This window comes from Vombatus ursinus, unplaced genomic scaffold (genome assembly GCF_900497805.2).
Source record: "Vombatus ursinus unplaced genomic scaffold, bare-nosed wombat genome assembly UNPS02004533.1, whole genome shotgun sequence".
Lineage (NCBI taxonomy): Eukaryota > Metazoa > Chordata > Mammalia > Diprotodontia > Vombatidae > Vombatus > Vombatus ursinus.
In genome coordinates this window covers 1,526,859-1,552,650 of record NW_020944311.1, presented here as the reverse complement: position 1 = coordinate 1,552,650, position 25,792 = coordinate 1,526,859, and the positions used below count along the sequence as shown (strand labels likewise).

General features: G+C 47.6%; 1 protein-coding gene across 1 annotated transcript; it reads right to left on the bottom strand.

The window, feature by feature from the left end:
* GLRA4 (glycine receptor alpha 4) lies at positions 1 to 23,783 on the bottom strand. Its single transcript, XM_027837348.1, has 9 exons — positions 23,713 to 23,783; positions 19,620 to 19,753; positions 19,162 to 19,229; positions 18,318 to 18,541; positions 17,766 to 17,848; positions 16,585 to 16,725; positions 12,264 to 12,478; positions 7,075 to 7,224; positions 1 to 291 (listed from the first exon to the last, which is right to left on the bottom strand). Exons 1-9 carry the CDS (start codon positions 23,781 to 23,783, stop codon positions 1 to 3), a joined length of 1,377 nt encoding a protein of 458 aa, XP_027693149.1.
* Positions 23,784 to 25,792: the final 2,009 nt, after the last annotated feature.

Sequence of the window (25,792 nt, the reverse complement as noted above, 5' to 3'; positions counted from 1 at the left end):
TTATGGTGCTTGGTGGATGTCCTCTGATAGAAGAACTTTGTAGACAACCCAGTAAAAGATGTTGAAGATGAGGAACGTGAAAGGGAAGATTGCACGGGAGATGGTATCGATTCGTTTGGCCCTGTCCACATAGTGCTTCCGTGCAGTGTCCCCCTCCCTCAGGAGAGGGACTGGGGGTGGGGTGCTATAAATACCTGGGCCTTCCATGGGACCTCTATCCCTGACCTGCAGGCAGTGGCCCAGGCCATAGCCCCGGAAGTAGAATCGACTCTCTCGAATGACTTCTTCTTCCTGCAGGAGCAAGTGAGAAAAGGCAGGCAGAGTTTGAAATCACAATAGGGACAGAGACCAGACTGCATACATCTGTTCCTCTTGTGAAGCCATATGCATAGCACGTCAAGATATAGATCTCTATGTCTGCAGTTTACTTAGGAACATACATCCAAGCACTTGGGTTGGATGGTACATAGTCTATGCATTTCTCCATCATTAGCGTAGCCTATGCTATGCTCCTATTTGCAGGTCTCCCCCTTACAAAGTTAATAATAATAATCACAATAATTACCAAGAGATAATTAGGGACATTCAAAACTAATGGAAGTGTTGAGCCACTTGGAAAGATGTCTGAGAGTAATATAAATCCCCAGGTTCCTCTAATTTGTGATAAGCAGAATGATGAAACCTATTGGGTGATGTTTCTTGGGAAACATTTAGGTTTTTGAGAACGTGGTTTTCATGACTTGTAGGCCAAGAAAGGAAGTAGAAGTCTACCTGGGCGGGGGCTTATTTGCTCTCTATCTAAAAAGCAAACCTCCAAGGGAAGGCAGCATGGATGGCCTACTGGACTTGGAGTCAGGAATGCCTGGATTCTAACCCCAGCCCAGACACTTCCTGACTGTTGATTCTGGGCTTCAGGTTTTTCATCTGTGGAGTAAGGTGAGGTTGGGCTGCGAGGTTCCCTCCCTTGTAACTCTGTGCTCCACTGTCCTATGAGCCTCCTATACTTAAGGGATGTGAATACCTCCCAACGGCCATCCAATGAGATCAGTGGGGTCGGTCGGGTAGCCCCAGATGGATGTCAGCTAATTCCCTCAGAGAGCCCACAGCCTAAGCAATACGTACATTATTAACTCAACTAGACTTCTGTCCATTGCCATGGACGTAATCATCACCATCATCATTATGGACATGTGGCCATGGTATCTACAAAACCCACACAATACAATTCTCTGGAAGCCTGCCACAAATTTAGCGGGGAGCGATAAACATGACAGCAGCAAAAAGGTTCCCAGGATCCCCACACTGAAAAAGAGGTGCTCAGTCCCCCTCTCAGGTCACGATGACGCTCATTGCAACACCATGATACTTGGAACAAGTTTGGTTGTCTGGTTTCCTGGCTCACAGCAGAATAGAAGGAGCAAATTGGGTGGGTGGGAGAGGGGGCACCATAGAGCGAGACATTCAATCTGCTTGATAGAGGCAAGAGTGATATAGTGATGATGATGGTGAATTTGGAGTCAGAGGGTCTGAATTCGAATCCTGGCTGTGTATACTACCAGCATGAGCTTGGGCAAATTACCTAACCTCTCTGAGCCTCAGTTTCCTAACAATAAAAAAGGATGTGTGTGTGTGTGTGTGTGTGTGTGTATAAACTAGATGGTCTCCTATAGCCTTTTCAGCTCGAAATGTGTGAGTAGATGAAAGGGGGAAGAAATGACAGCTGCCAGTTTGACACAGAGGGAGGAGAGCTTAGTAGAGTGCCTGGCACATAGTAGTTACTTAATACATATTGATTGATTGAAACAGAAAAACTACAAAAAGCAGACACAAGCACTCTTTTTTTTTTGCCTTTTTTGGTGAGGCAATTGGGGTTAAGTGACTTGCCCAGGGTCACACAGCTAGTAAGTGTCATATGTCTGAGATAGATTTGAACTCAAGTCCTCCTGACTCCAAGGCTGGAGCTCTACCCACTGCACTGCCTAGCTGCCCCAGACAGAAGCACTCTTAAAGCCCAGTTGTCTGGGAGGGGAAGGGTGGAAGGACAGTCCTCCATGCCTCAATGATCTGTATTACACAAAGCCCAGTACAACAGTTGATTCTCATTATGGAGAAGTGAAAAGATCACTTACTGGCTTTGGCATCTGAGGACCTGAGTTCAAATCGTGCTTCTGTCACTTGCTACCTGTATGACCTTGAGCCAGCGTTGCCTCGTATATGAAGGAAGAGGTTTGGACTAGATGGACTAGAAGGGACTAAGGGCACTTCCAGCCCGAAATCTGCCATCCTGTGCCCCTGGGTGATGCACAAAAGGTTACATGACATTCAGTATTCTCTGTTTAAAAATTAAGAAGAGAGATACCCATGCAAAAACATGCTGATTAAATGCTGAGTTCAGTGAACAGTGCACAGGTCAGTTTGGCTGGAATGTGGAGTATAGTAAGGGAAGTCCTATGGAATCAGGGTGGAAAGGGAGAGTGGAGCCATGTGGTGAAGGGTCAAGGAGTCTCTATTTCATTCCAGGAGCAACGGGGAGCCATTGAAAGTTCTTGGGGAAGGGAGTGTGACATGATCAAACCAGAGCCTACTTAGAGAGAAGCTAGAAAATATCTGCATGATTACTGAGCTGTTGTATGGTACCCAGACTCTGCTCTCCAGGGGGAAGGCAGGGAGATATTTTTGTTTCCTACGGTAAGCCCCAGAGGAATACCAGACTACTTCCTGAATTTCTGTAACACTAGAGGCCTCCCAGCACTTTACAGCTTGCTCCAATAAAGCCTTACATTATGATGAAGTTAATATTGATTCCCATTTTAGAGATGTGGAAACTGAGGCCCAGAAACCTTGGATCCCTCCGAAGTCATTGGGAGGTTAAGAAAGAAGTAAGAGAAGCAATTCCTCACAATGAGAGTTGCTGTGATAGACCCACAATGGGTCTGTTGGCAAAGCACTTTGAAGGAGGAAAACCCAGCTCAACGTTCCTGGTCTGGGCTTGAGCTGTTTCTTTAAAGTCGATTGTTTCCTTTTGCCTTGTCACAGGTGAAGCAGTGGGCATGGTTCACAGAATGGAGAGTGAAGGTGCCCATGGGAGCCTCATCCCATTTGCCCTTGTAGCCTCAGAGGTGGGAGAGTGGGCAGGGGCTGAAAGGCCGAGCCAGAGTCAGAGATCTGGTGGCTCTAAGTCAGGGAGGGAGGAGGAAGAGAGGGAGAGTGAATCCTGGACAGCTTTGACCATCATCCTCCCCCTTTTTTTTTTTTGCCCTCCTGTGTGTGTGTGTGTGTATGTGTGTATGTTGGGGTAAGAATGTGGGAAGAGGAGGAGAAGACAGAATTCAGTGTACCCTGTGAGCTGTTGCTGCTGGGAGTGGGGGGAAAGGGGAGGTGGACAGAGAGGACTGAGGCTCTGGAGGAGGTTGGCGGGGTCACGGAAGTCCCTGACAGCTCCCAACTAGATTTCTCTGCATGACCAGACTCATTCTCTGATGAACTAATCAATCTGTTTGTCTTGGGCAGGCAGAAAGAGCACAAGGGAGGCTTTCTAGCTGTGGGGCCTTAGGCAAGCCAGGTGACTTCCCTGAACCTCAGTTTCCCCATCTGTAAAATGAGAATAATAATTGGTTCTCACCTTATAGAATTATTGAGAGGGTAAAATGAGATAATGGATGTAAAATATTTTGTCGACCTTAAGGCCCTATATGAATGTCAGCTGCTGTTATCAGGCATTGGGGGAGGGGAGAGGTCACAAAAATATGGACATTATCGATGTCCTCGAGGAACTCACTGTCTTTTAAAAGAGACAAGCCAGAAAGCAGCCTGAAAGTGAGCAAGAGACTACAGAGAAGGCATGCATGCTGGGAATTTTGAGTTAATCCTGAAAGGTTTCCTGAAAGAGGAGAGTCTGCCTGATTTTTGAAGAAGTAAAGGACATTGGTGGACATCAGAGGGTATAGATGTGGTGCCATGCATGCACAGCACGTGTCTGGCAGGTTCCACCGGGTTTCAGGAATAGAACACTTTCTAACCAGAATTCCAACCAACTCCATTCAGCAATCACTATGTCCACTGTGCCGGGAGCCAGGAATACAAAGACAAGTTTCTGCTTCAAGGAGCTTCCACTCTAGCGGCCTAATGAAGCTAAGCTGTGGCTGAAGAGGACAACCACTGAAAAGTCACACCTGCTTTGAGCTGCCCCAGAGGAAGAGGCCCAGACCTCAGCCCGCCCTGGTCGTGTTTGTTACAATCTTTACCCATAGCCAGGACACTTCCAGGCCCACGGTTCAAGACTTTTTCATGGCTGCTTGCTTCGTGGGACAGATGGAATGGTGTTTGTTGGGAAGGGTGACCCTGGGGTGCCTGGCAGTGGGGGCGGTTGGGAAAGGAGAGGGCAGAGATGAGTTAATACCGCCTTGCCTGGGCCTGGAGCTCCAGCAGGCCATGTCATAGCAGGGCAGGCTAGTCTGCTGCCAGAGGCACTCCAGGCTAGCTTGCTCCTTCCATGCTCATCCCCTTTTCACTCCAACAGTTGGGGAGCAAACAAAAACAGGACAGAGGAGTGATGCAGGGCTCTGCCAGATGCTTTGGTTTTCTGGAAGAAATAGCTTGATATGAGAGAGGGAGGCCTAGAGCTTCTGCCACCATCTTCCTTTCCTGTCCTTTTACTAGGCCAGTCTAGATCTTCTTAGAGGAGCAGGGGTTGGCCTGGGAAGGTCTACAAGGTGGTGGTGGTGGGTGGGTGGAATTGAAAACTAGGAAAGGAAATGTGACATGCTAGAGAATGCACCTAGGTTGTTCAGTGGCTAGAGTGCTGGGCCTCAAGTCAGATAGACCTGAATTCAAATCTGGCCTTAGACACATACTAGCTGTGTGACCCTGGGCAAGTCACTTAACCTTTGTGTGCATCAGTTTCCTCAACTGTAAAATGGGGGTGATAACAGCACCTACCCCACCCCCCAGTGTTGTGAGGATGAAATGAGATAGTATTTGTAAAGTGCTTACCACAGTGCCTGGCACATAGTAGGTGCTTAATAAACACTTATCCTTTTCCCACACCCTGCCCCCTAACTCCAGGAGTTTCAAATCACAGCTGTGTGACCTTGAGCAAGTCCCTTTCCTTCCCTGGGCCTCAGTTTCCTCCTCTGGAAAACGAGGAGGTGGATTCATAGCCTCTGATGAGGTCCCTCCCAGCTGTAGAGCTGAGGTCCTATGAGCCAGCTTTAACTCCTGCATGCAATGAATTATGGGGAGGTGCCAGAATGGATTTGACCACTAGAGGGAGCCCCACCCAGGGCTCTGATAATGGAGGAAAGCGACAATGGATGGTAAGAACCCAGAAACAGTACAAGAGAAAGGCTGAGAGAGAGAGAGAGAGAGAGAGAGAGAGAGAGAGGGTACTGTCTACAGTGAATCCCAAAGCAATTTGAAACTTTAGATTTGGTTTGTGAGCTCCTCAGCTCTAGTAGAGGACAGATCAGAGTCAAAGAGCAGGACGAGAGGGAGGAAGGAGAAAAGCCCATGTGGCTGGAGGGGAAGCAATTGGTGCAGACACGATGAGACCATAGATGCAGCCTCCTTCTCCAGGCAGACGTTAGGCACAGGGACTGGGATCCTTAACTTGTCATTACATCTCCAGGGTTTGAAAGCCCAGATCTTCTGGGTTTGCTGCCTCAGGCTCCAAGGTTTGGAGATCAGGCAGACGGAGAAGCTGTGAGCTCTAAGCAGAGCTCAGTGCTTCTTAGCAGGCTGGTAGTTCCAAAGAAACCAAATCTTTTTGCCCCTCTGCACAAAACACCCAGGGTTCCTTCCTTTGTTCATCATTTTGCACTTCCTTCCCAGAAGAGTGTCTCGGGAATGCATCTGTTGTCATAACAACATGCCTGACATTCTGCTCTCCAAAAGTAGAGGAGGGAGACCATCTCTGTTGTCATGACAACACAACCCCCCCCCCCAACACCCTGGCTCTGGGGCAGGGAAGGGGAAAGGGGGACCAGATTGTCAGGTGATCACAAGTGCCTCTTTCCAGAGAGGGCATGGAGACAGGCCATCTCCGTTGTCATGACAACACAGTCCATCTAATGGTTCTCCCAGGTGGAAACTTTTTTTTCTTTCTTGGGAGAAAAGGGAACAAAGAACAGAAATGCCGGAGAAGATCCCTAGTCTAACTGCTTCTGTTTCTCCTCCAGGGGCCATAATGAAAGCTCTTATCCAGAGCAGGGCAAGTTGGCAGAGTTTACACCCAAGGGGGTTATAGAGTCCCTTCAGCAGCATTTCACCTCTAAAGATGCTTTTTGGCCCTTGAATTAGCATCTAGTAGCTATAGCCTGCAGCAAGCAGGAGCACCCCAGGGGCCTGGGGTGGGGGGAGTGAACAGCCATAAGTTGTACAATCACTTGGGGGCAACATGACATACTAGCAAGAAAACCTTACACATTTTGTGTAGCATTTTATAGTTTAATCTTCCCAGCAACCTTGGAAAGCGTTGTATTGATAAAAGAAACCAGTCTGAGAGACAGTGACTTGCCCAGGGTCACATAGCTATCTAATGGTGGAGTTAGGCATAGATGATAGATCTCCTGATTTCAACTCCTGTGTTCTTTCCACTAAACACCATGGCTTATAAACGAGGTTAGTAAGACATTTGAATGTGAGGCTGTCACAAATTTAGCCAAGTAGGAGGTAGGAGCATGCTGTATGACTGCTGGGTCTGCTAACCGTTAAAGGAGGGAAGAAGTTGTCCCTTTTGACTAACACCAGAGATAGCTGATGCTAACATGGCCTGGGTCCTTCCAGTGGGAAAACACCCAAGCTAATATCCTAGTCCCTCATGTGGATAAGAAAGTGTCAGGGGGCAGCTAGGTGGTGCAGTGGCTAGAGCTCTGGCCTTGGAGTCAGGAGGACCTGAGTTCAAATTCAGCCTCAGATACTTGACACTTACTAGCTTTGTGACCCTGGCCATGTCACTTAACATCAATTGCCTCACCAGAAAAAGAAAAAAACAGTGTCAGAAGCTGGGGGACGAAAGTCAGAAGAGGACAGAGATAGTGGGGTACAGCATGCCGGGTTGCAAACGGAAATACTCACCATGCGCTGGCGCCTCTGCCTCCTTCGAAGGCGCATGAACTCCTTATGTTGGCGGGAGACAAAGTTCACAGCAGCATACTCCAGCAAGGCAGCAAATACAAAGAGCAGACAGACTGCCATCCAGATGTCAATGGCCTTCACATAGGACACCTGCAACACCAACTGCTGGGTCCATCGGGATTCCTTGCCCCCCTTGCCCCCATCTGAGCTGTCCTGCCACTCCCTTTCATTCTCCATTGGTTTCTTTTTTTTTAAAAAGATGTTTGCAAAGACACATATCACTGCCCAGGTGTTCATACATCTCTCCTCGTCCTATTTCCCTTTGTTCCTGCTGCCCTTTTCTTAACTGAGAGTATTACCATCACAAAAACATCATGATGCTTGCCACTTTTCAAAGTATTGAATATCCATGCTTTCATCTGGTCCCCATGACACCTCTTTGGGGTACATGGGGACCCCCATCTTATAGATGAGGAAATAAAGAACTAATCATGGAGCTCATCTCTCTTGTATCAAGACACACCAAAGGGAGATGGCTTACTCCAGGTCACATAGCTGGTTAGTTACAACCAAGACAAGAATCCTCCCTGCCAGTCTCTTGTTTCTACCCCACCACAAAGCTCTCAGATCCGTAGAACATCAAGGTCGTTCAACGTGTTCTTTTAATGGACCACTTCATTTTAGTATTGATTTTTCTCTAATTTCCTCACTTTTACTTCTTCCTCCCTATCTACCTCCCTTCCCTTCCTTCCCTCTTGAATAATTATTAGGCACTTGCTATGCGGGAGGCACTGAGCTAAGCTTTTTCAGTCAGGTCCCATTCCTCACCTTTTTCCTCCCTAAGAAATTGCCTGATCACATTTCTCTCTCCCTCAATAAGTTTCAGTGGCTCCCTATTGCCTCTAGGATGCAATGCTCCATTTAGCTTTTAAAAAGACCTATATTTCCAGACAGATTACACATTAATCCCTCTGACAAATACTATATTCCAGTCAAACTTGCCTATTTGATGTTCCCCATATGTGACCTTTCCCATCCCCACCCCTGAGAAGACAAGTGTACCTTTGCACAGGCTGTGCCCATGCCTGGAATGCACTCCCTCCTTCCTTTCACCCCCGTGGGATCCCTAACTCCCTTCAAGACTCAGCTCAAGCTAATTCCTACATTAGATCGTCTCCCAAATGTTAGTCTCTCTCTACTGCTTTCTATTTGCATAAATTTTTATTTATTTATCTATTTACATATGCATCCCCACCCTGCCCCCCTCCACCTGGCAGAATGCAAGTTCTTTGAAGGCAGGGATTGTTTTTCAATTTGTTTTTGTATTCCCAGAGCCTAGCACATAGTAGGTGCATCAGAAATTATTGCCTCATTGAATTAAACTGGCAATTTATCTGGGGCATATTCGCTCTCCCTGGGGAAGAGGCAGAGCTTGGGGTAGTGGTTGGGAGTGCTGACTTTTATTAATTTCAACAAAGGAGGAAGTACCCCACCCCCACCCTCCTGCCAATATTCCTAGCATCTGACACTTCACCTCTACCATTAGAAGCTCTCTAAGAGGAAAAGGTATCTTGGTCTGGGGTAGCTGGGTGGTGTACTGGACAGAGTGCTAGCCCTGGAGTCAAGATGACTAATCTTCCTGAGTTCAAATCTGACCTCAGACAGTTTCTAGCTATGTGACCCTAGGCAAATCACTAACCCTATTTGCCTCAGTTTCCTCATCTGTAAAATGAGCTGGAGAAGGACATGGCAAAGCGCTCCAGTATCTCTGCCAAGAAAACCCCAAATGGGGTCACAAAGAGTCAGACACGACTGAAACAATTGAATAACAACAACCTTTGACTCCAGAGCCAGGCTTCTTTCTACTGCACCATACTACCTCTTGCTAGCCTAGGCCCTACTACATGGTTCCCCCAGCTTTTACCAGCCTGAATTTCCCTTAATCTCACAATTATCCTGGGCAACAAATGGAATCTTCCTTAAGCACAGGTTGGACCATGTCACTCCCTTGTTCGAGAATTTTCAGTGGTTCCCTATGGCCTCTGGAATAAAATATAAACTCTTCAGTTTGGCACCTAAACTCTTTTATAGTCTGGCTTCATTCTGCCTTTCTGGACTTATTTCATATCACTCCCCCTCACTTACTCTATACTCCAGTCAATGAAGCTAAAGCACAAAACTCAAGATCCCATTTGGGAATTTAGCTTAACAGGCTTGAAGCCAGGCTCTGACATGTAATATAGTTAGTAACTACTTACTGTACAACTTTAGGCAAGTTTCTTAACCTTTCTGGGCCTCAGTTTCTTCATTTGTAAGAGGAGGAAATTGGATTAGATCATCTCTAAAATGAGAAAGTTAGATCTTGCTTTGAGTCTTAGCCTTGATACCTATTTGCTGTGTGACCCTGAATAGTACTGCATCTCACTTTATCTCTACTTTTCCATCTATTAAAAGGTAGTGATGTTGTCTGATGTCACCAGCAGTTAATCTTAATGCCATGCACTGCTGTGGGGCCTCAGTCAATGCTGATGGAGATCAAATAATGAGCTAGTGTTGGGCAAGATCTGGGAAGTGCTGGAAAATCTTGGAAGGAAAGGAGCTGTATACACTCTAGTGCTCAGCCTAGATCTAGGGTTACCAATGCCCTGGCCCCTCTGCTGTACTTATGAAGCACTCTTCTCCTTTTGTACCTTGTCTTCTCCCAGTCCTGGTTCCCTTTATTTCTTTTATTGCACACTCCAGAACATCCGCATGTCTTTTTCTCTGTGCCATGGAGATCCTTCTCCTCTATCTATTTTCATTTACGTCTCTATACATTTGCAGATAAACCTCCCTGATTCTCAGAGCCAGACTGATGATGGAGGTGTCTTCATCACCTAGATCCTAGGCTATCTGCCCCTCTCCTTCATTGACCCAGTCTCCTGTTTCAGCTCTATGACTCCGGGGGAGGGGGAAGGGAAAGTACATCCCAGGCCTCTGGTGCTCTTAGCTGGGCTATTGTGATCAGAAACCATGAAAGTTACCAGGGGCTAAGGGCTCAGAGGGACCAAAGCCAGTGACTGTGTTAGGTAGATTAGAAGAATCCCAGGAGCAAATTCCCTCTCCTTTTCTTTTCTGAACCCCAGCCTTCCCCAACACTGGAGCACCATTCACATTTTTCTCTATGATCTTCTCAAAGCCCCTTCATTCAAAGCAAAGGTCCCTGGAGCCCTTTAGGGAGAGACTGTGGTCCTGTCCTTCACAAACTACATCAGGACCTGGGCATGGAGCGCAGGATGCTTTCTTCGGTCCCAGAGTAGTGGAAATAGTCACTTGTAAGGAATGACCTGAAGAAAAGGCTCTCTGGGGCTCCTCACACTTTTGGGTTGGGGTGCACATTTGTGGCTTGCTTTCTGGCCAACAGAGCCATAGAAAAGCCATTAGAATCTGACCAGGAGATGCCAAATGCTACCAGAAAAAAGGAGAAGAGGAAGAAGAAGAAGAAGAAAAATCCATTTCCTTCCAAATGAGAAAACAAAGTAAGTGGTTTCTGGGAGCAGATGAATTGCGTATGTCTGAAGTCTGGCTGCTCTGTACCCCCTTTTCCATTATTTTCACCTTGGGCTCTGTATGACTCAATCTGAAGCTGTTCAGGAAGGCCAGCAGATGTTTCATTAAGAGGGCCATGCACAATCCTGATCAGTTCATCTCACAGCTCCCAGGTCTCCTTTCTATTCCCTGCCATTGCACTTTGGCCTGTATCCCTCCACTCCCTCCACCTAGAACTTTTCATTTGTTATTTATTTTGTAAAATCATCAGGGCATTTCCTTGACTCTGTTAGGCCTATACAGTAGGGCTATAGTTTTATTTTTAAAATATCAGAAACCCCTCTCCCTATATTAACCAAGAGAGCATTTCTAGGGAGTGACTTTCTATGCTCATCAAAGAATGTCACTGACCTGAGGCCCTGGGAGACTCTCTCACTTCTCCCTGCCTCTGGATATTGGAAAGCTGGGGACTGGGAGGGGTCTGGGGCCTGTGTTAATAGACAGGTACAAGAATAAGCTACCTGATCAAGTCACCAGATTTACTCTTGGTTTTCTGACCGTAAGGTTTTTTTCTGGGGGTGGGCTGGGGAGGGGGTCCTTGAATTCTCTTCATAAGGATTGTGGAGATATCAGGTAAATGTCATTGCAACAGGTCCCATGACAATAAACGTTTGGGTGACAAAAAAATGTTCCAAGCCCTAGTCAGAGACCCACTTCCTTCAAGCAATATTTATGACAACAAAATGCCAGCAGAGCATCGGGATTTAGGCAATCCCGTTGGAATTTGGTTTGATTTAGAGAAATGGATCAGAGAGATTAGTGAAAGGTGACTCCAAAGCCTATTGCAATAACTGGAATCTTTTAGGTCTAACGCTTTTGCTTGTAAGATGTGACTGCCCTTCTCTAGGTCTTAGCTTCTTCATCAGTAAGGTGCGAGTGGCTTGGATTCAATGAACTCTAAGGTCCCTTCTAGTTCTAAAAGTCTAGGATTCTGTAATGCCTGTAGTTTCTTCCTTTGACTGGACCAGGAAGATCCCAAACATTGAGCTTTTCTACTACCCAACTCTCCAGCATTTTTAATCCTAAATAGTAACCCCCCCCCCAAGAATGGGATCACGCACATACCTATTTATCTTTGTCTGGACCTAGGATCTCATTGGTACAGGCAAACTCCTTCTAGCAATGTAGATCAATACCTTCTCTGCCACTCAGAGCCTTGGAGCAGAGGTATCAAACCTCCAGCAAAACTCCCCAGTGCAGCCTGAACCAGATTCCAATGTAATTGGGAATATTCAACAAAGTAAATAAAATGTGATTCAACATAGGTAATGTTAATTTGTGGTTTTCTAAGTCACTATGCAACCAACAGGGATCGGTTTCCATTTGAATTTGACACCACTGGCTTAGAGTACGGAGAGGCAAAATGATTTGTCTAGGGTCACACAGCCATATGTCTCAGAGATAGGATTTGAACCCAGTGTTTCTGACTCTAAGGCTGGCCCTCTACCTACTACATCAAGTTACTTCATACACATATGTGATAAGTACTCAGTAAATGTTTGTTCATTGGAACTGGATTGAGTTGAATTCAAACATGGGCCAACATAAGAGCTAGCTGAGACATATCCTGTGCAAAGCTATGTTCCAATGCATCCCTTCACCTTAGGTAAAGAAGCTCGGGAGCCTGAGCTCTGGGTCGTCATCGTCAATACCGTCGTGATACCCAAGCCCACCCGGGCAGGGGCGGCATCCATGTTGATCCAGAAGGAGACCCAAGACAGGATGACAATGAGCAGGCTAGGGATGTACATTTGGATCAGGTAGTAACCCATCTGGCGCTCCAAGTGGAACTTCACCTCTATGCAAGTAAACTTTCCTGTCAGAAAAGAGAAGATTAGCCCCTCCGATGCCCTCTCGGGCCTATATATAGCTGGCTGGCAGTAGCCTTGTGTCTCTTTGGGCCAGACTCAACATAGTAACTCCCATACCATCTCTGTCTCCCTCCCATGGCTTACAAATAGATCAAAGAAAAGTGACCACACTGAGTTAATTTAGGTCGTAGGCCTATGGGTCAGTGTTTACTTCGGTGGCTGACATTGGAATATTAGTGGATAAATGTCATGTATGGCTGAGACCTTCACAATTCTGTGTCTTCTGCCCCAATCTCACTACATACACACCCTCACAGGGGTGACCTAGAGTCCTCTAAGAAGCTTAGTGCCTGGCACATAGTAAGCACTTAATAAATGTTTGCTGACTTATTGCTTTGACTCTAATGAGCCATGTAGACAGTGACTCAGGCCCCTAGCCCAATTTAATTTGCTATCTCAGGACTACCAGAGGCCTCTTTGCCACCTCTCCGAGAGTTGCTGTTGAAGGGAGATGGAGACAATTATAAGCTGTGCTGACTGGGTCCACTACAAATTTATGTTACATAATCTCAATTGGGCCCTCATTACTGAAAGGCAATTCCTCTGTAATTAACTTGCTACCCATCTGACCATAGTAGTTTCCCCAAACCTTTTTATCCCTTCTCAAACCCTTCCTGTCACTCTTCCCCACACCCTCATCCTCTCAGCCAAGGATCTTACTTCATATTTCACTAAGACCACCTTCTGAGAGCTCCTTCTTTTCTTTTTCTCCTCATCCCATATTACCCAGACATCTTCCCTCACTACTTTCTCCACTATCCTTGTCTCTTGTGAAGAGGTGGCCTTTTTCCTTGCCAAGGCAAACCCTTCTACATGTCCCTTGATACAGTCCCATTCTCTCTTCTGCAGCAGATCCCCCCTCACCACTCTTTCCTTCTCTCCCCCTCCTCTCTCTTTCATTTTGAATCTCTCCTTACCTATTGACTCTTTCTCTGATGCCTACAAACTTGCCCATTTCTCTTCCATTCTTAAAATGTCCTCACTTGATCTAACCATCCTCACTAGCTATTGTCTTGTGTTTCTCCTCACCTTCTCAGCTCAGCTCCTGTAAGAAGAAAGCCATCTATAGTTGGCACATCCACTTTGTTTCCTCTCCCTGTCTTCTACACCTATGATCTGCCTTCTGACCTCATTATTCAGCTGATAGTGCTCTCTCAAAAGTTACCAATGATTTCTTAATTGCCAAATCTAATGAGCCTTCGTCCTTCTTGACCTCTCTTTGGCCTTTGACACTGGCAATCAGTCTTTCCTCCTGGACGTTCTTTGCTTTTCTGCCTAGGTTTTTGGGACCCTGCAACCTCTTGCTTCTCCTACCAGTCTGACCCATGCTTCGGTCTCTTTGCTAACTATTCCTCTTAGTCATGCCCCTTAACTGTGGGTATCCTATGAGGCTCTGTCCTGCGCCCTCTTTTCTTCTCCCTCTATACTATTTCACTTGATGATCTCATCTGCTCATGTGGATTCCATTACTGTCTCCATGAAGGTGACTCCCAGATCTCAAAACCCAACTCTAATCTGTCTCCTGCACTCCTGTCTCACATCACCAGCTGCTTCTGGACTGTCATCTTTCTCTTCAGCCCCTTCCCTCTCCTCCACTTCCCCATTCCTCCTTAGGGCTCTCTATCACTCTATTCTCCCATTCTCCCAGTCACCCAGGCTCACAACCTCAGTGTTATCCCAACTCTTTGCCCTCACTTACACCACATATCCAACCTGTTGCCAAACTTTGTCACATCTGCCATCCAGGTATAGGCCCTCATCATCTCATGCCTGGAGTATCACAATAACCTCCTAACTGGTTTCCCTGCCTCAGATCCCTCCCCACTCAAATCCATCCTCCATTCAGCTGCCAGAATGAAAAAAAGCACAGATCCCATCATCTCTCCCCTCCTCCCTGTCCCACTTAACAAACTTCAATGGCTCCCTCTGACCTCCAGGATCAAATAGAAAATCCTCTGACTTTGAAAGCCCTTCACAACCCAACCCCTTCCTACCTTTCCAGTCTTCTGACACTTTACTCTCCACCACAGACTATGATCCCTAACACTGGCCTTTTTGCTGCTCTTTACTTACATCACTGCATCTCTAGACTCCATGCCTCTTTGCAGGCTGTCGCCCACGCCTGGAACGTTCTCCCTCCTCACCTTTGCTTCTTGTCTTCCCGTCCTCTCTCTAGTGCCTTCCCTTCTCTGACGGCCTCCCGTTCATATTAGACATATCTTGTCTGCACATTGTCTCCCCCACTAGACCGGGAGCTCTTTGAGGACAGGGACCTTGTTTTTGCCTTTCTTTGTATCCCCAGAGCTTAGCACAGTGCCTGCCTGGCACATAGTAACTTCTTAGTAAATGCTTGTTGACTGCCTGCTCCCCATAGGCAATTCAAATTCTACGAGGGGACACTAATGAGCCCAGGTCAATGAGGTAATGCGACTCAAATACCAGATGTGTCTCTTCAGAGGCTTAGACTTCCCCAGTCCAATTTGCCAACAACAGCTGGCCCACTAGGATGCAGACCTCTTGTATAGGAACCTTACGTATTTCCCTGGTTGTTAGTTTTTGTTTGTTTTGACAATAGATTTAATTTGCTGCCATGGCAGTTTGGAGAGCAAGTCCTAGTGGGAAAGTGTGGTTGGCTGGATGGAAGAGGAGGTGGGAGATCACTATTTGTTCTTTAGCTCTGGTAGAGATGTGGCCAGGACTCCCCTGTCCCTGGGAAGTGCCAGACACTCTTGCCAATCCCATCTACTCCCTGGAATGGAGACTCTTTCCTTGGGCTCTGCCCACCCTTCCCTTAAGCTCTAGATTTTTTTGATCACAGACTCTTACAGACTCTTCCAGATTCTCCTTGCCATATTTTATGCTGGGCTTATGGAAAGGAAAGCCTTCCATGATGAATTATTCAGCTCTTCCTTGACCTTGGGCCCTCTCTCTTTTCCATTTTCCCTCTAGAATCTCTTACCTGTCTAGTTGGGAGTGCTTCTTGTATCTTGGCTTTGGAGATTACACCTTAGAGCTCAGTCAAGAAGCCATTAGGAGGAGATGATTGGCAGCAATGGGGAGGCCACCCTTTGACCCAGCCATAGCACTTTTAGAACTGTATCCCAAAGAGATCATAAAAATGGGAAAAAGACCCACATGTACAAAAATATTTATAGCAGCTGTTTTTGTGGTGGCCAAGAATTGGAAATTGAGAGGATGCCCATCCATTGGGGAGTGGCTAAAGAAGTTGTGGTATATTCATGTAATGGAATACTACTGTGCTATAAGAAATGAGCAGACAGACTTGAAAAAAACCTGAAAAGACTTAGATGAACTGATGCAGACTGAAATGAGCAGAACCAGGAGAACATTGTACACAGTAACTGACTTCGATAGACTTGGCTCTTCACAGCAATGCAAGAATCTAAGACAACTCCAAAAGACTCACGATGGATATTGCTATCCACATCCAGAGAAAGAACTATGGAGTCTGAATGCAGATGGAAGCATACTATTTCCTCTCCTTTTCCTTTGTTGTTTTGTTTTATTGCTTCATTCTCATGGTTCCTCCCATTAGTTCTAATTGTTCTTTACATCATGACTAATGGGAAAATATGCTTAGCATGAGTGTATATGTAGAGCCTATAACAGATTGTATGCTGTCTGGGGAGGGGGAAGAAGTGGGAGGGGGAGAAATTTTAAAACTCAAAATCTTTTGGAAGTGAATGTTGAAAACTAAAAGTAAATAAATTAATAAAAAAATTAAAAAAGCAATGGGGAGGCCACAGTCATAACCTTCATTTCTGCTGGGTAGAGCCTGCCCCTTGCCTTCAGTATAGCACAAAGACACTGACTCTTAAGGGCATCCCTGTGTCTTAGCTGGGCATGACTGGGCCATCGGCCACATCACTTCCATCCCTCCTATTTTGTTGATCCCCACAACATGGTAGATGATTCTCTGCTGCTTAACTCTAAAGGTCAGTTTATCCCGAAGCCAGAGAAGTCATCATGGGCTCCAGTGGCCAAGCTCAGGCCATTTGGTCCAGAGCTAGTGAGGGGTTCCGGGCTTTACCTGTGTTATAATATTTGGTGCAGTAGCCGAGATCCTTTTCATCCCGCAGGATAAACTGGGGCAGAGTCAGCCCCTCAGCTACTTGCACAGCCGGGGCATCTTCCAACCACTCAAACACAAGGTCGTTCATAGTGTAACCAACTGAAAGAGGAGAGACACAGGGTTAGGGGCTTCATAGTGTGTGTGTGTGTGTGTGTACATGCACACACAGTGGAGGTAGCCATGGAAGAGGCTGATGCATAAGGGTTAGGCATTTCTTGCTCTCTTGATCAAGGCTTTCCAGGAGAAGCTGTCCCATCTGATATCTAGGACCTCTGGAGGAGAGAGCTGCAACACCCAGCTCTTTGGCTTGCCCTTTCCATTCCAGAGAGGTGCCCAGATGGCAGATATCCTCTTGAAAGGATGTCAAAGAGAGCAGATGGGATCCTCCTGGGTATCTGGAACCTGACTGAGTGAGCATGTGTGGCGAGTACCGCATGCAAACTCCAGAGGATCAACGTCAGAGCTAGGATTTCCTAAAGCCCACCATCCTTAGGGATCCAATTTCCACAAAACAAGGCATGCATATAGAGCCTGGCACACTGGGACATAGAAATAGCTGATGCCTGATCACACCACATGGAGAGCCTCACAGAACATGTTGGGCATAGGTACAAGACCTCAGTGCTCCATTGTACGTGGGTACAAGGTGCACAGACAAGCAGCGAGCATCTCACATACTTGGCAATGCTTTGGATCCTAGGCATACAACATAAATGGAGCAGAGAAGATCTCGTGATCCACATGTCTCAACTCTGCTCGGATTCTATTTTGAGGTCATACCTTGTAGCTGTGTAATGTCTGCATTAGAGGTACAATTGTAAGCAAATGCAATTGGGGCTTACCCCTCCCCCCTTACCCTTTAGTGAGCTCCTCTACTGCTATGCCCCACCAGGGCTGGGCAGGGTCTTAGGCACTAGACATTGCCCTCCCTTCCTCTTCAGGTCACAGCTCACCTGGGGGAATGTTTGTTAAGGTCTTCCCAAGTCTCTTTCTCAGAAGACCACATTTGCATTTGAAAGGGGATCTTGTACCTTAATCCAAAGAGTGAAGGAGGGGAATCTTAAGCCTGGTAGCAGGCTGATGGGGAGATACTTAGGGGTACCCCTCGCATTGTACCTCATTGTTCCCCAAATACTCACAGCTTTCTAGCTGCATTGTGCACGTCTGGATGTCCATAGGGAAGTTCTTGAGGTCCATTGGGCAGGACAAGACAAGAGTTAGCCTGACAGAACCAGACATAATAATAATGATCATGAATGCTGATATAGCAATTTCAAGTTTGTAAGGGACTCTGTCATACAGTATGTCATTTGAGTCTAATGATAACCTTGTAAAGTAAACTCTGCAGGTATTATTTTCATTTTACAGATCAGGAAATTGAGGCTGACTGGTAAAATATCTTGCCCGGTGTCACACAACTATGTAATGTCAGAGGCTAGCTTCGAACCCAGATTTTCCTGACTATTTCGACCTCCACCTCCCTGGTATGCCTTCTCGCCTTTGGCTTGTGTATGTTGCCCTGACAAATGAGGATTAACAGTGATGTTGGTACAACCATCTTCACGCTATGTGCCCCACCCAGCTTCAAGCCAACAGCCTCGACTGACCTACTTGGGACACACACAAAAAGGAATTGCTGATCCTTTGTTTTCCCCCTTCCCCCCATTTTTCTCTCCCGTTCTGGCCCACACCTGATGCTGTAGAGCACACTCCCATTCTTGAATATCCGAAGCAGCTTGTTGTCAGTAGTCACCTCGTGGAAGCTGGCACCCTTCTCATTGGCAAAGAATAGGTCTGGCTTCCAAATGGAGTCCAGCATGGAAGGGTCTAGGTCCAGGGAGTCGTCTGGGTATTCCAGGTAGGCTAGGCGTGGGTCATTCCACTGCTGCCGAAGGAAGACATTCACTCTGTAATCCTTAGGGGGAAGGGGAAGGGGAAGAAACAGTCGAGTCAGATACAACTGGGACACCTTGACATGGCCTTGCAGGGTCAGCTTTCAGTGCCCTCGGGCCTCTAAAGGGCAGTCGAGTCTCTTTGTGGAAGTGGGCTTAGAGCATCAAGAAAGTGGGACTTTCCCACTGGAGAAGTGAGCTGGATTGGGCTGAGCTGAGCTGTCCCACCGAATTTCTGGCCCCCTGATGCTTAGATGCCCAGGGCTCTGTGGTGTCTGCCTCATGCCATAGGACCTTAGGTCTCCGAGGGTTTGAATAGTAAGTTTTCAATTTGGGGAATCCACAGGCCATTTTTGGTAAAGAGCCTGTGCTCCTGACCGTGAAGTCAGAAAGAGAAAAGAGAAACGAAGAAAGGTTTGGCATCTAAGGGGGAATCCATGCCTTCAGCAAGGGGATGGATTAGATAATTCTTCTGGTCTCTTTCAGCTGAGAGTCCATGATAGTAGAAAGTACTTTCTTGCCTTGGTATTACAGTAGGAGGGAGAAACCCAGTGAGGGGGTTGTGGGGGAATTGGGAGCTGAAGGAAGAGTCCTGGCAGTAAAGGAGGATGAGGAGTCCTGGCAGTTGGGGAGTGTCACTTACCATCGTGGTTTCTGTGACAGAACTGAAGCTGTTGATGAAGATGTTGCAGGTCACATTCACGGGGGGCCCTGAGGAAACCAAACCACAGTGTCATTACTGGGTCATCTAAGGGACAATGGAGTCAGCCAATGAGCTCCCTTTCCCTCTTTCCCCTCTTTCCTTTTCTTTTCTCCTTTGCCCTCCTGGTTCTTCTCCCAAAGGTGGATAGATAGCTGAGCAGGGGAAGAGAAGGCTAGGGTCGGTGATGGGAACTGGAAAGGATTAGGGAAGATGGCAATGACTGGGTGGGATCCATAGGGGCCTGAGGGCAATATTGAGCTTGTAAGAGCAAGGATAGACAGAGGATCCCACCTTTTACTACCTTTACCATCATTCCCTTTGATGTTGCTGGAAATCAGAGGTCCTGGCTGGGCACTAGTGTGTCCCCAGGCCTCCTGTAAAAACCAAAGGCAATTTACCTTTAAAATTGGGCCGAATCCTAGCATCATACCCAGAAGTTCGTCCCATGAGCTTGTCCAGGAAATCAGAGGGTGACATGGGCTGAGGAATGCTCTCGGAGGCAGATTTGACTTCCTCTTTCCCTGAAGCCAACCTAGTGAAGGGAGGTTGAAAATTGGTGGGCTAAATGTTCCTCCCCATTGCTTCTACTCAGCCTTCCTCCTGAGGTTGTGAACCGTGAGCTGCCGATGTGTACATCAGGTTGCAACCTGGAGAGAGCAAAACCTCACTTGAAAATGCTTTGGGATCATGCAAAGCAAAGGCACATTTCACTCATAACAACACACCTCTGCATTCTGTCCACCCATTCACTCGGTCTCTCTGCATTTAGCTTCTGACTCTGCCCCTCTACTGCAACTGTTCTCTCGAAGGTGACCCTAACCCCTAATTATGCAACACCATGATTCATCCACTGACCTTTCTGCAAGTTTGGCCACTGTTGACCACGGTTGCCTCTTGGATATGCTGGTTCCTTTGGATTCCTGAGCAGGGATCTCTTCTGATTCTTCTGCCTCTCTAATCATGCCTTCTTGTTCTCTTTCCTTGATTTATCATCTTTCTCTTTCCCCCACATGTGGGTGTTCCTTAAGGCTCTGTCCTAAGCACTCTTCTCTTCTCTCCATATTGCTTCCTTTAGTAAGCTCATATGTTCCCATTAGGTACAATTATCATCTCTACACAGATGACTCCTAAATCCACCTCTCCAGCCCTAATCTCTCTTCGGAGCTCCAATCTCATGACTCTAAATGCCTGATGTTGAGTTTGAGATGTCAATGGGACATGTCCCAAACTGAGTTCATGTTTCCCCTTAAACCTTCCCCTCCTCCCAGCTTTGTTATTTAAGGAAAAACATTGGTAAGCTGCAGTATACTCAGAGAAGGTTGACCAGGATACAGAGAATCTTGGTGACCCTGTCACATTAGGATTTGTTAAAGAGGGTGGGGGTGTTTATCTTGGAGAAGAGAAGCTTTGGAGGGGGCAAGATGGCTAGCTGGAAATATCTGAAGAGCTGGTTTGTGGTCCCAGAGAGCAGAATCAGAAGCAGTATTGGGAGGAAGCTGACTGCACAGAGGCAAAGTTAGTCTGCGTGGCTGGAAACACTTCCCAACAATTGATGGACTGGGCCTCCTGAAGATGGAATGTTGGCCTCAGAGCTCAGACAGAAACTCCAGGCTGACTGATTGAAGGAAACCGGGTGACCTCTCTAATCCCTTCCAATTCTCATTCTTCAAGCCTAAGGGTGGGGACTTCCCAAAGAACCCATGGACAGCATCCTTCTAGAGGCTGAGGGCTTGGGCTCAGTTAGAGAAAAGGCAGAATTGCTGGGGTGCTAGCGCCATAGGGTGCCCTGTCGGGTAATTTTTTAAAGCCTCAGCGGTTTTGGCTTGAACAGGAACCTCTGGCCTAGGGTCCTAGGATGTTGGCATTTGTGTATGGCAAAGTCAGATGGGGCCTAGGAGCCACAGTCTAAAGCATTTGGGTAAGCCACCCAATTGACTGGCTGTGCCTAGGCCAAACGCAGCAGAGGTGTTTTGGGGATGGTGAGACAAAGACTAGCTTTGCTTTGTTAGCTATAGCCCATGCGATGCAAAAGCCAGTCTAGAGATTGCCAACCCCCGCCCCCAGCCCCAAGGCTGTTCAGCAGCTATTCAGTTGCTTTCTGACTTGCTTTCTGCTGGGATGGTGCCCCAGTTCCTTGCATTCCTACCTTGCATTCTCTTCCATTCCAGCCTGGGGCTGATGACACAGTGCTAGCAGCTGCTCTGGGGACCTGGGGCTTCTTCCATCTAACATCTACCTTTTCTGACAAGCCTACTCTCTGAGCATTGCAATCCCCTCAATCCGCCCTCATTCTTGCCAATTAAGATGGAATAGTATCATAGATTTAGAGCTGGAAGGATGGTAGTGATCAGCGAATCCACATCCTCATTTTATGGGGGTGGGGCAAGGGATGAAGCCCAACACCTTAAGAGACTTGCCCAGGATGACACAGCTAATAAGCATCTGAGGTGGGATTTGAACCCAGGTCTTCTTGGCTCCAAATCTGGTGTTTTACCCACTACATCATGTTGCCTCTCAGTAGTGTCCATGGGCTCACCAAAACCTTCAGGTACAAAGGAGTTGGGCAGCAGAAAAGGCTGCCAGCCAGCTAGCCTCAATGGGTGCTTCTCACCATCACCGTGGTAGCAACCATGGAGGGGACTGGGAGTCCTAGGGATTGCCATTCTTCTGGGCCCCAGTTTCTCAAAGCCAATAGCTCCTCACCCCCAGCTGTCCAGCACCTAACAGCACCAGTGACCAACTCCAGTCATCAGCTTAGGGTACAGCAAGATGTATCAGAGGGAGACACTAATGTCTTCCCTTTCCTGGAGGGAGCCCTTCTCTGAAGATCGCACTGCTTTCTCTCTCTACCCCTTACTTCAGGTGAGAAAAGTCTAGGCCCCACCTCCACCCCTCCACACACCACTGATGGAGTGAGGGCCAGGGTTGCTGGAGCAGGTGGCCAGAGATTCCTTCTGAAAACCCAGGGAAGAAGGTAGAGGTGAGAACCAAGCAGAAGGAGGTCCCTGCTTACTTCCCAGGTGCTATTGCCAGCTGATGGTCACCTGCCCACCACATGAACACTGAGTCAGAGCCTTCCTGTGCACCAGAGCTCTACACTGGCCCCCACTCAGGTCACCTTCCACGTCAGCTTCAGGCTGAGCTCTCCCTGACACTGTTAGCAGGGCTACCTTGGCTTCCTTCTCTCAGGTTTCTTGCTGCAGAAGTGGTGGGATAGGGCAGGGAGGCCCAGAGTTCACCAGAGGTAGTGTCCTTAAGGCATTCTAGTCACCTTTATTCCTAGAAAGGCCCTGTTGCTGAGAAGGGTTAGGAAGTAGCAGAAGCTCATGCTCCGACGAGGCCTCCTGGGAAGCACTAGCTCTTTTGCTAGCTGACCGTGTGGCCTTGGACAAGTCCCTTGCCCACTCTGGGCTTCAGTTTCCCTCCTTGTGTAAATAGAAGGGGGCTGTACTAAATGACCTCTAAGGGCCCTGATGCCAAATGTGACTTTCTATATTTCTAAAAAAAATGCCTCCAAGAGGAAGCTGGAGTCTCCATTTTGGAAGCTGCCAGCCCCTCATTGAAGGGAGCAAGGCTAGGAGCGGGATGCCCGCTGAAGCGTCAGTCCTCATTCACCCCCTCGGGAAGTTGGCTCTTCCACACTCCCTGGCTGCCCAAGGGGCCAGCAGACGTGTTTAGGGAGGGAAGGATCTCCGAACAGGCCCTCAGTCATTGCAATGAACAGCACGGACAAGGGTTTGAGGGAGGGCCCTGGTCCTGCCCCTGTCTGGCTTCTGAGGGACCTTACCCAGTCCACTCTGTCCCCAGTCATATCCCCTTTCTGCTGCTCATTGCCTAACAACACAGACTTTCTCCCAGTTGTAATCCAGCACCCCGTTCGGCAAGCAAGCAAGGATACTTACTGGGAGACTCTAGGAAGGATTTTGGCCCCTCTCAGGCAGTGAGTCCTGTTTATTCCAGCCCCAGGGACAGTACTCAGTCATGTACAGGCAGTCCCCAAGCCAAGGAGGGGGGTGTCCTATGGTTTGTTCATTTTAGACTCCTCCAGATATAGGCTTTTGGCAAATCTCTGTTCCTTGGTGAAGGGAAGGAACCCTTTGCCCATCTAGCATATATGATTTTCCTTTTGCCTTTAGTGAGTATTGCTGGGTATCTGGGTGTGAGAGGAGAGACTGAGGGGAGATGTCCAGGAGCATACTCACTGCCCTGACTAGCCAATGTTACAGCTAAGTTTCTCAGCCAAATGCGGTAGCTTCCTCGACAGTGCTATCCCACTCGGGAGCTCATTCAGCCTTGTTGGGGTCTCTTGGGCTCAAATTCCTCAGGGAGCCACTAGGCTCTCAGCTTCCCATCAACTTAGATGAAAGCACTGGGGCCAGAATCCCCAGGGGACCCCGGTTCACCTCCCTTGGAAATGCAACCTCTGGTGAGATTGGGTTTGGGGATTTTGTTATTCATGCAGCCACATGCTCTAACCCGTGCTCTGCTCACCTGAGTAGGACCTGCTCTTGTAGGGTCCAGAAGAAGAGGAAGGAGAGGGTTCCAGGAGTAAGAGTTTTCATTCCTTAGAGCAACTGATGCCCTTACCTTCTTCCCTCGCTTCGGAGGCAAGAGAGGAAACCCCCCCTTGGAATGCCAGAAGTCAGAAGCCCTCCTCCAACTTGGGCTGCCTAGACATAGCCTGTTTCCCCAGCCCAGGGAGTTGGGCCGTCTCCTCCTCCTCTCCTTCCTTCCTTCTTCTTTTCTTCTCCTTGTTTTTCTTCTCTCCTTCCCTGTCCTCACTGGTTGGGGGCTACAATTGTCCTCATTTAGATGATCATGTCATAGATGACTCTGCTTCGATGCCTCGGACTCCCAGGCTGTGGAGGGAGGGCCCAGGCTGCCTGGGAAGCTGGGAGGAATCCTCTTTGGGCAGCGATCACTCTCCAAACCTTGGAGAATCTTGGAGGGGAGGGAGGAGGGAGATTGGGAGGAAGATTTTCCCCTCCCTCCTACCTCCCCCCATATACACCCTCTGAAAGCAGCAATTTAAAGGCACAGTAGCCAGCAGCTGGAGTAGGGCTCAGAGCATGTCATTGTGTTGGGGAGGAGCTTGGACTGCTAAGGCTTAGCTCGGGGAGGTGTGGTAGGTGTTTCAATCCAATCTCCAACTCTCCAGCCCTGAGAAATCCAAACAAGCTGTTTATTCTCCCCTTTTCTCAACAGCTTTCATTTAGCCTGGAGCCAAGCTGAGGCAGAAGAGTCAAGTCCTAATGATCTAAAAGTGAAGGAAGAGTGGGGGTGGAGGGAGAGGAGATAGAAGAGTGTGAAGGAGCCAAGTCACTGGGCATTTTCCTCTTGACAGCTTCATGGCTGAGAGGAGGTGGCAGGCCAGGGCCAGAGTTAATCAGCCCCTTGGATGGAGAAGGAGCTGATTTTGCAAGGACTCTGTAGCCCAGAATCTTGCCCTTTCTCACTGCCTGTATTTCTGTGTGTGTGTGTGTGTGTGTGTGTGTGTGTGTGTGTGTGTGTGTGTCTCTCTGTATGTGTGTATCTGTCTGTCTGTCTGTCTGTCTCTCTTTTTCCTAAGCTTATACAGACTCTCCAATTCCTTCTGGTCTCTTGAATGATCTGAAATCTCACTTTTCAGTTCTTACTGTAGCCTCCCCACTGCCATCACCTCTCCCTCTGTTGATCTCTGTGCCCAAGACAAAACTGCCCAGCAGGGTCAGGGTATTATAATATGACTCCCAAAGGGTAACTACCAAACATCAATAATATGACCTTCCATAGGAACCTGAGGTTTGACTTTATCTTTTCTGGTTGAAAGAGATCTGTGAGTTCCTTTCCCTCTTTCCCTTTTTTTCTTCTCAGGCCCATTTGCCTTGAACTTCCTTCCTGGTGGCTTAGCAACTTCTTTACTCCTTTCTTTACCCCAAATTTAGGCTGCCTGATATTCACCATTAACTAGCATGACCTTAGACAAGTCCTTTGCATCTCACCTTTTAAATCTGAAAAATGGGTGAGTGAGGAGATTGGCTTAGATCTCTAAGGATGTGTTCAAGGCAAACATACTACAATTCTAAAATTCTCACTTGCATGTCTCCCTCCCTCCCTTAAATTAGAGCAATGAGAACCATGAGGATCTGAACTGGACCCTTGATTTCAGTGGTATAGAGAACTTTCAGGTGAGGAAATCCCCTTCAGCAATACAAGTCACACCTTCTCAGTGACTTACTGTCTTGGGTAGTTGCTCGGGGCACTGAGAGGTTAAGTGATTTGCCCAGGGTCACAATGCCAGTATGTGTCAGAGGTAGCATTAGAAGGCTCCAACAATCCCCGACAAGACTAATCAATCCATTATTAGCCTGAACCAACTTAGAGGAAACAGTGCATTGAGAATTGGTATGGAAGCCTGCAGGACTGTGCACCAGGCCAGAGGAGAGGATGGAGGGAATAAACCAAGCTGATTCCTGCTTCTGACTGTTGCTGATGCCATAGGGAACCCAGTGCATGGGATCTCAAGAAGGAATTTGGAAGTCACCTAGTCCAACTTCCTCAGTTTGCAGAGGAAGAAACTGAGGCCCAGAAG

Excerpts from the sequence above, each read along its gene's own strand:
- GLRA4 (XM_027837348.1), bottom strand. The coding sequence starts at position 23,783 with ATGAAAACTCTTACTCCTGGAACCCTCTCCTTCCTCTTCTTCTGGACC. Across the intron at positions 17,849-18,317 it reads AGTGTGCTCTACAGCATCAG|GCTAACTCTTGTCTTGTCCT; the intron begins GTGTGGGCCAGA and ends TGGTTCTGTCAG. Across the intron at positions 7,225-12,263 it reads CCCGAGCTTCTTTACCTAAG|GTGTCCTATGTGAAGGCCAT; the intron begins GTGAAGGGATGC and ends TTGGTGTTGCAG.